This window comes from Ammospiza caudacuta, chromosome 19 (genome assembly GCF_027887145.1).
Source record: "Ammospiza caudacuta isolate bAmmCau1 chromosome 19, bAmmCau1.pri, whole genome shotgun sequence".
NCBI classification, from domain to species: Eukaryota; Metazoa; Chordata; class Aves; order Passeriformes; family Passerellidae; genus Ammospiza; species Ammospiza caudacuta.
Window position 1 is genome coordinate 8,579,486 of NC_080611.1, and position 14,144 is coordinate 8,593,629.

Genomic DNA, 14,144 nt, shown 5'->3' on the forward strand with positions numbered 1-14,144 from the left:
GGCAGGGAGAAAGGCTGGGTAATGATTTGAAAGAATACATTCCCATAAGCTTTCCAAGGGAATCCACAGATTGCTCCCACCACAGATTCCTGCAGTACTTTGAAAATATGTACAAAATGAAATTGCTAAATGATGATTGCTGAATTCCCTGGTCTTCCTGTGCCCTTTGCAGAGATCTGCAGATTCAGAACAACCTTTCTATTAAGACAAATGACTGCCTTTCAAATTAGCTGGGAAAGCAACCACATAATAAAGTGATTGTGATGGGAGCAATCTCTGTGCCTATGGCCAGAGAGGTGGTGGGCTCTGACATCTGACCAGGGTGGCCAAGCAGCAGACAAAGAGTAAACAAGTAACTATAATAGAGACTTTATTTGGAGTTATGTGGAAAACTCAAATCACTGTGTCTTTCTATAGTGTGTAGAGACAGGTTTTTTTACCTCTTACTGTGGTACCATTTCTGTGTGGAGACAGCCCCTCCAGCTCTCAGCATTATTTAAAACTTTTAAATTCTCTGGCAGTTCACAGCACTAACTTTTTGAAAGAGACTGTGTTCATCAAAATGTAGGGAGCACAGTCTGTATAGCATTGTGCACAGTCTGTGCAGAAGTTTCTCCTGGGTCATATCACAGAATCTGATGTTTTTAAGCCTCCTTTTAAAAGGCTTTTTTCTGTTTTATCTGGAAACAAAAATTGAGCATAGGTGCCGAGGTACAGGTGTGCTGAGGCAAACCAGAAAATAGTTCTGTTTCATTCTCTGACTTCTGTCCTACCATCTGTTACCTCAAAGGTTTAACTTATGCTATAAATTTTTGAGGGAGCAAGAATGCCACCTTCTTACAGATTTGCACAACACCAGATATGGCTGGTCCATGTCCAAGCTTTTAGGTACAATGATAAAATAAAAATTAAATCTTTCAAAGGATATATTTTTTTTATACCCCCGTGATTGTCATGGGTGTGATGTTGTTTTATGGCTGGAGAACCAAGACATAGATGGTGTCCAGTCAAAGTTATCAAGTATCCCCTAATTATGGCTGTGCTTATTGAAACCACCTAAGAGCTGGTATTTCATCCCAGGACTTTGTGTTCAAAGCCCAGTTCCAGCTGGTTTGCACTGCAGCTGTTGTGACTGCACACCCTGCTATGAATGGAGCCCAAGCGAGGCTGCATGGCTTAAGTGTTGTTGAAAATGAGACATAGACATTAAGTGGCCATCTGTGGAAAGTTTTCAGTTGCTTTCATGCTACTGCACTGGGATTCGTGGCAGAACCCAGGGAGACAATTCGTGTTTCTGTGATGATGTTCATTTCCTGCAAGTGCTGCCTTTATCTTCCTGAACTCTTCTGCGTGGGTCAGATCATCTAATTACTGTAACAAATCAGGGAGTCCTGTTTCTGCAACAGTTTCCTTTCACTGTATATCCCTTGTCAGGTGCACTCACACTAGCACAGAGGTGAAAAAGGAATGCACACACTGACTGTAGAAAGAAGCGTGGGCAATAAATGGCACTTGCTCAGATAATGAAAAGCTGTAGCATGAAGTGTGGAAACAATTCAGGGCTGCTTCTCAAACAATAATGGCACATGGCAGAACATGGTCCAGTATCAAAAATGTGCTTCCTTCACACCAAGACAGTTCAGCTTCATTCCTTTGTATATCACACTTTTGACTAAAGGTATTTGAAGGTCCTCTATCCCCAGGGTGGTTATTCACAAGGCAGAAATAAAATAGTGAGAAGTATTACAAATTGATGAGTAACTTCCACTGTTATTAAATCAGAACATGCTCTAAAATCCATGAGGCCCTGTGGTCTATCCCTGCCAATATGATACTCTACAAAAGATAGGAACTGGTCCTCTTCTTGGTTTTGCAGGTTTGTGACCCTGGGCAAGCTGATTTTCTACTTTACCCAATTTTATGTTCTCAAGTTTTGTCTGTGCTATCTGTTGAGAGGATCAGGAATGCACACCCTGACCTGCTGTTCAGCACAAGCCCAACACCCACTGCAGAGGGATCCTGGTTACACTGCACTGACATTCACCTGATACATTTCACTGGAACAGCCTGGTGGCAGAAGGACCTGGAGGGGCTGAACTCAACAAAATAATCACTGAGCAAACACTGAGTACCCATAGCATGGTGCAGAAAACAGACTGGCTTGTATGAAATCTGTTGGATTATCTTATCAATGGTTCTGATAATAAATCTCTTTACAAGACTACAGCTATCCTTGTCTACTACTGTATACGTGTTCTTGATGTTTTGAAAATTTTCAAAGCAGCCTTTTCTAACATTCTCAGCCCATATTACAATAGCCTTATCTCCTTGTACAAAATGTCTCCTTTGCCTAGTGAATGATTTAATTTAAACCAATCAAATCAAAGTCAACCTTTATTATGAGCAGCAGCACGTGGCACTGCAGGATTTTAAAGCACTGACAGGGATGTCAGAGCTCAGTTTTCAGTTCTATCATAGATTTGTGCCACCCTCTCTTCAGTTCAGGGGGTGACTGGCTGCACCTCTCTCAGCAATGAGCCATGCAGCCCAGGTGGAGACCAGTCAGGTTGTCCTGGGCTTTGGGAGAGAGGGTGAAATGGGCTCCTTTAGCCAATCAAATCTGCCTCTTCCCACTGTAGTTTTGCCACTGGTTTGAGCACATCAGGGTTCCACTAACTTGATGAACAGGACTTGTGCCAGGACAGTGGTTCAGTGACAGGAAGCTGTTCTGAGGGGTTTGTTCCCCTTGAACGTTCATTGGCAGCTGAGGATACCTGTGTGTACAAGCATGCACACTCCCGTCTGCTGCTTTTCCATCAGCTAGGCAAACAGGGAGCACACGGAGACAGAGGCTTGATTGCTCTTTGTTGCTGTCTTTTGGAAGGCTCTGTTGCCCATTAAAATGCATGTGAGGTTTTTCTGTCACTTCACAGGCTTCTTGAATTAAACCCCTTCCAGCATCAGGATCTAAGCTGCAGGTTCAGGCTCTTACCTTTAAAATCTGCGATTTAAGTGCCTTGTATCTACCTGGTATAGCTGTTGAACTAATCAATTAACACTCTACTATTTACATTTATCCTTCCAAGCTGACAGATCATGCACCACTGGCATTGAAAAGGCTGAATGATTTGCCCCGGTTCATGCTTCTGAATAAAATTGACAGCTATGAGATGGAAATGTTCAGCTCGTGTTTTAATTTGCTGCAAGAAAGATTTATCAGACAGAGGTGAAGTCTTTGACCCAGTTTTGTCCTACTGGGGTCTCTATGTGCAAGCTACAGACGGAAAGGAGGAGTCCCAAGCTGACATTTTCAGGTGTCTCTTGCTCTCCCAGTTACAGCCAGTGGGATTTTAGGATCACTCAGCATGGGGCAGCAGCCTGAGCAGGGGTGTGCAGGGCTGCTCAGGGATTGCTGCAGAGCAGGCTCGGGGCAGGGGGAGGCCGGGCACTCGAGGTGCCACATCCACGCTCAGGGAGCGCTCAAGGAGCAGAGGATCCCTCAGGGTGCCCCCGGCTGCAGCCCGAGAGGCTCCGCCGGCTCCAGGAGCCGCTCAGAGGGAGCGCGGCCGTGAAGCGCAGGGCGGGCCGGGGATGGCACGGCCGGGGATGGCAGGGCCAGAGGATGGCACGGCCGGGGATGGCAGGGCAGGGGATGGCAGAGCTGGGGATGGCAGGGCAGGGGATGGCAGGGCTGGGGGTGGCAGGGCAGGGGATGGCAGGGCTGGGGGTGGCATCGCCAGGGGATGGCAGAGTCGGGGATGGCAGCGCCGGAGATGGCAGGGCCGGGGGATGGCAGGGCCGGAGATGGCACAGCCGGGGCTGGCAGCGCCAGGGGATGGCAGGGCCGGGGATGGCAGCGCCGGGAATTGGCAGGGCCGGGGATGGCAGCGGTAGGGGATGGCAGGGCAGGGCTGGAAGCGCCGGAGGATGGCAGGGCCGGGGATAGCAGGGCCGGGGATGGCAGGGCCGGGGGATGACAGGGCCGGGGCTGGCAGGGCCGGGGATGGCAGAGCTGGGAATGGCAGGGCCGGGGAACGGCAGTGCAGGGCTGGCAGGGCCGGGAGATGGCAGAGTCGGGGGATGGCAGGGCAGGGCTGGCAGGGCAGCGCTGGCAGGGCCGGGGGTGGCAGAGTCGGGGGATGGCAGGGCCGGGGATGGCAGGGCCGGGGATGGCAGGGCCGGGGAATGGCAGGGCCGGGAGATGGCAGAGTCGGGGGGTGGCAGAGTCGGGCGATGGCAGGGCAGGGCTGGCAGGGCCGGGGATGGCAGGGCAGGGCTGGCAGGGCAGGGCTGGCAGCGCCGGGGGCCGGCGGGGCTGAGCCGGGCCCGGCCCAGGGCTGTTCTCTCTCCACGCAGGGAGCCGGCGGTCCGCGGGCCTGGGGGCAGGGCGGCTGTCTATTTTTAGTGAGGGTTTTATAGAGTGGATCCCTGCGGTCTGGCTCCACACTGAAATATTGTCCTAGTCTCAATGACATAAACACAGGGCCAGCCTGTGATCCTGGCGCCAGCTTCAGCTTAGGGAATGTGAATGAAAGTACCAGTGGGGTCCAGGCAAGGAGAAGAAAAAAATCCTGACTGTAATTACAAATAAATCCCAAACCCTTTCGCTCTCATGGCTCACTTAGTGCAGCAAATAGCCTCTGATTCTCTACAAATAAGTCCCAGCTTAGTTACTGACAGATCTACCAAGAGGCAGTTAATGGAATAATGACTAAGGGAAGCTTAGGGTAATTCACAAACAGTTCCCGGTGTTGGAGGGTGATTGCCCCCACCTCGCCCCCCTCCCTGCTCCCTCCAGGTCCTGCAGCGGTAGCACCAGGCAGGACCGAAACCTAAGCACACCAGGGCTCTCTTCGGCTCCTCAGGGAAGGCTGCTATTTATTTGTTTGTTTGTTTATTTATTTCTTTATTCGAGAGATCTCACAGAAGAATGATGATTGGCCAACTCCAATATCTGTCTCCCCAGGGAGAGCAGATTAGATTATGGTCTGCTGAGCAAGGTTATTCCCACCTTCTTTTTTGATGAGAAAAGTGGGGAGATCTTTAGTGAAAGTGGCATAAAAAACCATCCCTGCCATGAGATGTTTTAAATGCAGCATTCTTCCTTTTGCTTCTTTTTCTGTTGCAAAGGCATCTTTCTTCTTTGAATGCCTTGTCTGGGCCCGTTTCAATACCTCATATTTGAGTTGAAATGCTCACTTTGCTGACCAAAGTTAACCCTCATGTTCAAAGTGGAGAGAACTCTTGTGGCACTTCCAGAGTGGTCAGTGCAATGCTCTTTTTTGTTCGATTTTGATTATTTTGTGAATCAGAACAGGATCATGCGTCTTTGGAACACTACTCTGTCAAGAATAGGAGAAGTGGGAAGGCTGGGAACAATTGCACATGTATAGACACATGTAAAGAGAACAAATAGTACTCAAAATATATGTCATTGTGTCTGGCATGTTATTGAACTGCTGATGTGTTTATTATGAGAACAAGTACTTCAAAAGGTGATGTGGCTTCAGGACACATGCTAGGCAGCAAAGATACTCAATGGAAGTGTTATTTCAGTGATGCTTGAAAGAAAATCATCCTGACCCATGTCCATGCAGGAAAGCCTAGCTGGTTGTTAGTCCTGGGATGGGTTGTTTTTTAATTCCTGTGCCATCCTGGTCTTTCAGAGTATCTGTGTTCAAAGGAGGAGGATAACAGTCACTTGGTAATTTTCTATTTGAAAAAATAACACCAAGTCCTTATTCAGGCTTATCAGGGAACTTCACTGTACATAAGCAAAGCTGTGCTGTGAGCAAAGCAGCAATTTGTGACTTCTCTGTGTGCTGTGGTGCTTTTTGTCTCATATTCCTGCTGTACCCTCCTATACCCCTGTCAATTCTCTTTTAGAGACTGTGGTGTTGTGGGATGTTGCTCAATATCCAAAAGTTTTTAACTCTATCCTGTAGTTGATGTTTTGTGTAAACTGCAGTAAAGGAAGGATATTAAGAAAAAGGGGGGAGTCAGGGGACAACGAACGACCAACATATTTAATGAGGATGAGTAAACACACCCAAGATGTAACTGTAGATATAAGAAAAATAAAAGCAGCTGGGGGGCTTCTGAGACATTGTTTGTCTTGAAAGTGATGAGAAGAGTCACCATCAAAAGACTTGTTTTACTACAGTCATGCTTCATTATGGGCAAGGAGAGTGTGGGGAAGGGGAGGGGCGGGGGTTCCCTACGTGACCAGGTTGCCAGAAGAGAGAACCTAACTCGTTTGCATGGCCTAATTAATCCCTGAACCCAGTCAAAGCCTGAGTCAGAGGGAGAGAGCAAATGTCAGATCTGTGTCTGGGAAGCCTAGATTCATTATTTTACTCGCCTGGGTCCCTTTGCCTTTAGACGCAAAGACTTGAAACTCCCAAGCCAAAGAAACACACCCGAGATTGCTACTGAACATCAGCAGGTTTGAAGTCACTCTCAGACACAAATGTCTGTTTGTGTATTTGAATTAATCCCATAACCCCACGAGTGTGCCTGTTTCAGCATTTGTGAGAGAAAGGGGAAATCATTCCATGTGCCACTAAAGGTACAGGTTTCTTTGAGAAGTCTCCTATTGAACACAGAGCTTTTCACAGCCAGCCCAGCCACTGTGGGCTTGTGTCTTGGGACATTTTGTAGTGGCTGCAGAGATAATGCTATGCACACAACTCTGGCTGATCACTGTGATCCACTTCTTTTTTAAGGCATCAGATTCCCTGAAGAGATAAAGCATAAGAAGTTGGAAAGGAGTGATAATACAAAATTCTGGGGAATGGTATGCAGTTTAATCTTTTTCTAGTTACTAAAGCTCCTTCATCCTCGTACATTTTCTAGCTGGAGCAAATTTAAAGAATTTCTAATAATAAATTTCTGAATTTGTGGGACCTTCTGCTGTTGCACTGATTCTTGAGGCAAAACCCTACTCAGAAGTTGTTTTATATACAGGCTAAATTCTGCTCTTTTATTACACCATAGCCAGGATACTTCTTGTGAGCATAAAGTGCAGCCATTCTAGACTTAGTGCAGGATTTCTGAGTCAGTTATTTTTGGGATCCTGTTCCCTCTGGCTCTCTGATCAGGATTAGACCCTGCCTCTTGGACTTTGGACTTCCACAAAACCTGTGAGTCTCTTGGAACCTTTTACACCAGAGTCTGAGGCAACATTTACTGAGTGCAGGGGACCTGGGCGCTCAGGACTGAGTTGACAGAAGTACTTTTAAAATAAGTTTCAGTTTTCCTTCGTTCATAACCAATGGGGTAAAAATGATGTAATTGGATTTATTTTCCTCTTCACCCCCACTGGAGCCAGGAAAATGAAGTAGTTGAGAGAAAAGGGGTTGTCATTTTCAGTCAAGCAGTCATTCATCACATAGCATTAGACAATTAGCAATAAAACATTTGAAGGGCTCCATTGGTGCTAAAAGGGCGAGGGGGTCTTTTTAAATATCAGAGGTGAGAAATGTTATGTATCAGGGTTATTCAGTAGCTGGCATCAATGAATCACTCCCATGCACACAGGCCTTGACTGGGGGAGGTTGCTGTATTTTTCGCTTCATTGAATCTTTGTCCCTCAGTTGTCTTTAGCGTTTTGTAAAAAGGAATAGTAAAAACTTGGTTTATCTCAATAGATGTTTCTCTTAATGACCAGGCTGGCTACAATGAATAAATACATTCCTACCTGCCATGTCTGTATAAATGTAATATGTGCTGCCACAGGGAGTTTGTTTGGATAAACAGTATTGCCTGTGTGGAGATTCAGATCCCCTTCAGGAGCCATTGCTTGTAAATATAAGTGTCATTTTTTAACATAAAAAATGCCTTGGTTTCTGTTTCATCTTTTCCAATTCTCCCTATGGCTTCCCTGCCTGTAATGAATTGCTCTGCACACTGTGAGATGCTGGTCTTTTCTCTTGACTGCTGAGATGTTGGAATTTGGCACAAAAAGTAGCATGTTTTGGTGGGGTAGAGAAGGGGGAGGAATTAGAAAAACTTTGGGTTTCCTCTGTTGCAAACCTTTTGCGTAAATAAATAAATAAATAAAACTAATTCCTCCAAGTGGGGTTGTAGCCAAGAAAACTCTGTTCTGAGAGATCCAGATTTATGGCAGAAAACACTGCTGAGAGAAAAAGCAAGAAACAGAGACAGTGGAGTTCCACCTCCCATGATATATAGAGCCAAGGGAGGTATAAATACCCGTCACTTCCCGGACCCTCTTCAAAAAAAAAGACAAACACCCAGGATCCTGTCTCTGGCTGGCTTGCAGCAAGGCGCCCTCATAAAAGCTAAGATAAACAGTTTATCAGCAGATGAATGCGCAAGCTCTGGTCTAAAGACAAAAGTCTATACCTTAGGAAAAATGCAGAAGCAAGAAGAGAGTGGGCTGAGAATCAAGGAGGCACAGTATTTTAGGAGAAAGAATGACATGTAATCAGAAAAACACAGCAATTCTTTAAGGACACTTTTTCTTAAGGCAGTGGATACATCTATGTGTAGTTGTACTAAAAAGACTAAGAAACAGCTGTTTTTTTATTTGTGGGGTATCCTTTTTTTGGGGTGGTTTTCTCTTCATTGTTTTAATGCATTAGTCATCTTAGGATTTACTCCACTATAAAACACTCATCCCAGATCTTAGTTTCAATATATATTATTTATATATTATTTATCATTGTAGATACATGTTCTTGGGCAAATGTATCCTTCCCTGTCTCCATTCTGTTGGGATTTCAAGGTAGATTTTTTTCTCTCTCAAAGTATGTTTTACCTTCCAAAGTTTTTGATTCAAAACTGTTTTCCTTCAGAGCAGCTGATCACCTGCTAACATTGTCATCCTCAGCACAATCCTTATTCTGTGTATCAGGAAAGGGGCAGGGAAATTGATGAGGTACATTCCTCATGAGGGAAGAGGGACAGAGCACCACATTTCAAAGATTCAGCAGGACCTCCCTGAATCTTTCCACACTAAAGAATGTAGTTTCAAAGTAGTAGAATGGTGATTTCCTACCTGTGGTACATGGATTCCAGGGAAGGTCATACATGACCCTTGATAGCTCATAATGTAGATTTGTCATCTGATATATTTGGACTCCGTAAAATGGCTGCAAGCTGTTCATCTCCTTTGGAATTTCTTTAGTGTTTCAGTTTTTAAAGAAAAGGTAGAGAAGAATTTCCTTATAAAATTTATACAGGTGTATAAAGGAAGAGGAAACTAGCAGCTTGCTAGGACCTAAGACTAAAATTGAAATGGTTTTAATTCAGTTGTTTGCTCTTTCAAACACAGGTTTCCTCTACAATTTTAGTAGAACAGGAGACTCTTCCCTCTGCATTGTTCCACTGATACTGGTAGCATCTCATCAAACTCTCCAACATTTCCATAAAGGACGCAAGGATTAGCATTCCTGCTCTACAGATACGGAAAGGCAGAGCTATGAAATGTGCTGCCCAAAGCCATATGAGAAATTTGCATGACAGCAGAGCAGAGGACTCATTTGGTTATGCTGTTGCTTTTCCCTTCCTTTCCTTAACAATCATTTCATGCCAATGGATTTTTTAAAATGACAAGAAAAAGGCAATGAGAGCATGACTTAAATATTCTTTAAGTATAAAGGGAAGCAAGAATAATTCTAAGGAAGCCTCCACTCCTAAGGAAGGCACAGCTTTGCCAATCACACCTGGCATCCTTCTTCTTCATCCCAGTTTTCCAGTGTTTTATTACCTTCTGTGATTCCCTCTGCAGTTTGGAGTGGTGCATGAGACCACTGCTTGCAGACCAGACTGATTTGAAACCATGGGCTGCATTCAGAGGGACGTCCCTGAGCCCTGGGTTGGGTGAAGTAGGTCAGGCCATTTTCTGTCAGTAGATTTAACAGGAAACAAGTCTATTTTGAATTGTTCCTTGCATCCTCGCTGCTGTGGACTGAAGTAAGCTGTTACATAATGTGTTTGCAGAGCTGTGCCTGCAGAGCCGTGCAGGCTGCATTCCTCTTCTCTCCTCATCAGCGATGTCACCCTGAAGAAGTGGCATCTTGCTCTTGGCCACACTGGCTTCCTGTGCGCCTTGAAGGTTGTATTTGCTTTGTCTACTGAAAAAACAGATTTTTAGTACTGACAGCACTCCAGAACCAATAAAACTGAGGCAAAGGGAGTTGTTCTACTCTGCTTCATGCATCACTGCCAGTAGAATGACCAGCTAAGGCCTCTATGAGCTGCTGGCCTCTCTCCCTATCCCAGGAAGGGCTGGCATCATACACAGATCCTGGATCATGCCCTTTACCTCCAGGTTTCATTTACTGCTGTTCTCAGCAAGCCTTGGAATAAACCACTTTCTTTTCCCTCTGACCCAGAGGCCTCTGGCAGAGTTACTGGCAGCTCTTTCCCAGTCCTGCTGTCAGCCACGCCACCAAGAAATTCTTGGGCCACGAGTGACTTCTGTCACTTCTACTTTCCTCAAGTTTTCATGGCCGCTCCAGGAGCTCAGTGCACCTGAGGCAAGGCAGACATCCATGCTTGAGGAATTACTGAGCCCCAGCCTGCTCTGCTCAGAACACATCTGGGGCTTAAAGAGGGACAGAGAGGCTTAAAGAGACTCATTCCAGAAACATTTCATTGTGCAGGTAACTCACTTGAGGAGGAAAGGTCTTGTCTTCCAGTTCTTTTTAGAGTCACAATTTTGAATGTGGAATCTTAAATATCTGGCATGGAATAGATTATACAAAGGCCTTATTGGCTTTGCTTTTTAGACTCAAGATTAAAGAACTGATTTCAAATACCAGCTGAGGGAAACTTAATTTATTATTAAAAAAAAATTATAAGCAATAGAATGAAACTTCTGAATTTTTGCTTCTGTTCTGTTTCTGAGGTGTAGCTTCTCACTTATATCGAGGGACAACTTTTATGCCAAATTTCAGCAATTAAAGTTTACCAGGGCCTGGGTGAAGGTGTAGACCTCAACTTGCAGGTGAAAAAAATTGTAATAAAACTCCAGCAGATCTTTGACTGACATTGTAGCAGCAAGTGTCACTGTGAGGCTCTTTCACGGTGTTGACCTTAGATTAGTTTTCCATCTTTTTCATGTAATCTTTTTTCACTTATGTATTATTTATAAAATGCCCTACATGTTCTGGAATAAAGCAAAGTTAAGAGTTCTTTTAAATTGAAAATTGGGAATGAAACTAGTTGAAAAAATATCATTTTTATAAAAATCACCCAATATTGGTAATATGATCTATGTACTACTTTCATAATGAACCTAATTTTGAAGTTTAGATTTAAACAAATGCATAAATAATTTAGGTGAAATGGCTTAGCTTCAGTCCCATTAAACTTAGGCTCCTAAGTGCCTAAATAGCCTTCAGGAGTGGGATTCAAGCACTTCAGGAAATTTTACTCAAACCATAATAGATCCTTACAGCCATACAGCCATACTGCCCGCCACGCCGTGTAAGTGCTCTTTGCAAGACAGTAATTCTGCCGAGGAAGTGGCATTTAGTATCAAATTTTAAATTGTTTTATGCATTTCAATTGAGGCACTTTCCATTTTTCCTGTATGTGTTGAGGGCATAACTGGAAATTGCGTTTCTGATGAAGTCTTAGCGAGCTCCCTAGAAAATCGCTAAGCAAGTGCTCCGGAGAGAGCGGCGGGGCCGGGCAGTCTCCGGGAGCATCCGCCATGGGCGCCGAGCACCGGGCTCGTCTCGGGGGGCCGCAGCTCCGTTCGCGGGGTCCCACCCTGCCGCAGCCCCCGAGCCGCCTCCTGCCGCCCGCGCACCCCCGGGGCTCTGCCCGCGCTCACCCGCGGGGCGCGGGAGCCGCTTCCCGAGTTTCCCCGGCGCCGCGGGCATCCCGCCGCTCCGCGCCGTCCCGGTGCCCCCCGGCCGCCCGCGGGCAGCCCCCGGCCCGGCGCGGCGCCGCCAGCAGAGGGCTCGCTGCGCCCGGGAAGGCGCCCGGCGGCCCCGGCGCCGCGGGCAGAGCGTCCGCAGCCGCCCCGGGCGGGCAGCGCGCCCCGCGCCCATGTGCGCGCCCGGGCAGGGCCCCCGGCGGCCGCGCAGCGCGGGCCGGGCCGGGAGGGCGCGGGCAGCCCGCGGAGCACCGGGACAGCCCGCGGAGCACCGGGCCGCGCTCCTGCGCGGGGCGGGCGGGAGAGGCCGCGCTCCGCGCCCACGAGGAGAGCGGCGGGGCGAGGCCGAGCCCGGAGCCGGCGGCCCCGGCCCCAGGAGCGGGCGGCCGGCCGGGCGGAGCTGCCGGCGGCTGCCCCGGGCAGGGCAGCATCTCCCGGGGCGCGGCGGCTCGCGTGAGCGGCGGCGTGCGGAGGGCGGGGGGAGGCGGCGGCTCCCGCCTCAGCCTTCCCCAGCAGAGGGTGCCTGCCGGTGGGAAGGGGGAAGCCGCGCTCTCCTGGACTTTTGTGGGAGTGGGGGTTGTGTTGTGTGTGTGGGTTTTAAGGGGGGTGGGGTGGGTTAGGAGAGAGTCTGTGGTTTCCATGGAGATGAAGCTGAAAGTGCAGGAAATTTAAAGGCTTTGGGTCCTTGCAAAGCAGACAAACTGGTGCCAACGTGCGTGGCTGCTGTTGCTGCTGAGGAGGCTGCTTTGCAAACGGCGGAGAGGAGCGGGGAGGAAGAACCGGCAGCTACTTCTTCCACACGCACGGGCAGACAACGAGGAGCGGCAGCAACAAGCACAATTCGCAACAAAAAGAGGCATCTCCCGTTCCCGGGAAGGGCGAGAAGAAGCAGCAGCAGCAGCAGAATTTTGGAGCGGCTTCACCAGGAGAAATTTTATAGAGAAGCCTGCAAGAGAAGAGTGTTTGCAGGGGGCTTGTTCTCCGCGCTTATCAGGGGGCTGTCTTTGCTGGTGGTGCGGCGAGTGGAGATCGTGATACCCTTCAAAGACGAGCTATTTTGGATATCCCCGTACAAGTTTTCTGATGCATTTGCTTGCACCTTCTTGCCTTGCTGCTTGGTGAATCCAGCCCCCCTTTCCCCCTCCCCCCCCCACCGGTCTCCCAAGGATGGATCATTCCCAGTGCCTTGTGACTATATACGCCTTGGTGGTTCTGCTGGGTCTCCGGCTAGAGCAGGGCGCCTGCCAGCACTATCTGCACATCCGACCGGCTCCCAGCGACAACTTGCCCTTGGTGGATCTAATCGAGCACCCGGACCCTATCTTTGACCCCAAGGAGAAGGATCTTAACGAGACCTTGCTAAGGAACCTCATGGGCGGACACTTCGACCCCAACTTTATGGCTGTTTCTTTGCCCGAGGACCGGCTCGGAGTGGACGATCTAGCTGAGCTGGACTTGCTGCTCAGGCAGAGACCCTCGGGAGCGATGCCCAGCGAAATCAAAGGGCTGGAGTTCTACGACGGGCTACAGCCGGGCAAGAAGCATAGGCTGAGCAAGAAGCTGCGCAGGAAGCTGCAGATGTGGCTTTGGTCCCAGACCTTCTGCCCGGTCCTATACACGTGGAACGATCTCGGCAGCCGCTTTTGGCCCCGGTATGTCAAAGTGGGCAGCTGCTACAGTAAAAGGTCTTGTTCAGTCCCCGAAGGCATGGTTTGCAAACCTGCCAAGTCCGTGCATTTAACGATCCTGAGGTGGAGGTGCCAGCGCCGGGGCGGGCAGAGATGCACATGGATACCCATCCAGTACCCCATCATTTCGGAGTGTAAGTGCTCTTGCTAGGGCTGGCACTTCCTTCGCGCCCCTTCTCCAGCGGACTCACGTGGACCTTTGCTGCAACAGAAATAAAAGACATTTGCTTTCTGGTTAACGTTGTAATGCACTGTAACGTGTAGGAGAATGTATATTGTGTGTGTATATATGGCACCGGTTTAATATACTATTAAAAGGTCAGTATTATACGTGAAATAATCAGCGTCTACTGTATTTTCAAGACTATTACCCTGATCGTTGCTAATGTATTCTTTTTTTTTTTCTTTTTTTTTTTTTTTTTTTTTTTTTTTTTTTTTTTTTTTTTTGTATTTATATTCCAGAGAGAAGTTGCTTCGCTTTGGCGAAGTAGGTTTTTTGTTGGGTGTTTTTTTAATAAAAGGATTAAAAAATACAAACCAAACTTTTTGATAAGAAAACTGATAATATTTTCCATTATTCGGAAAGCGTGTGTGTGAGGTTT

At 47.6% G+C, this 14,144-nt stretch overlaps 1 protein-coding gene across 1 annotated transcript; it reads left to right on the top strand.

The window, feature by feature from the left end:
* The first annotated feature begins 13,021 nt into the window (after window positions 1–13,021).
* Window positions 13,022–13,835, top strand: NOG (noggin). Its single transcript, XM_058817447.1, has one exon. The coding sequence runs from the start codon at window positions 13,022–13,024 to the stop codon at window positions 13,691–13,693; it is 672 nt and encodes a 223-aa protein (XP_058673430.1). The 3' UTR covers window positions 13,694–13,835.
* Window positions 13,836–14,144: the final 309 nt, after the last annotated feature.

What these genes read in the sequence shown, in the direction of transcription:
- NOG (XM_058817447.1), top strand. Translation starts at nt 13,022, where the DNA reads ATGGATCATTCCCAGTGCCTTGTGACTATATACGCCTTGGTGGTTCTG.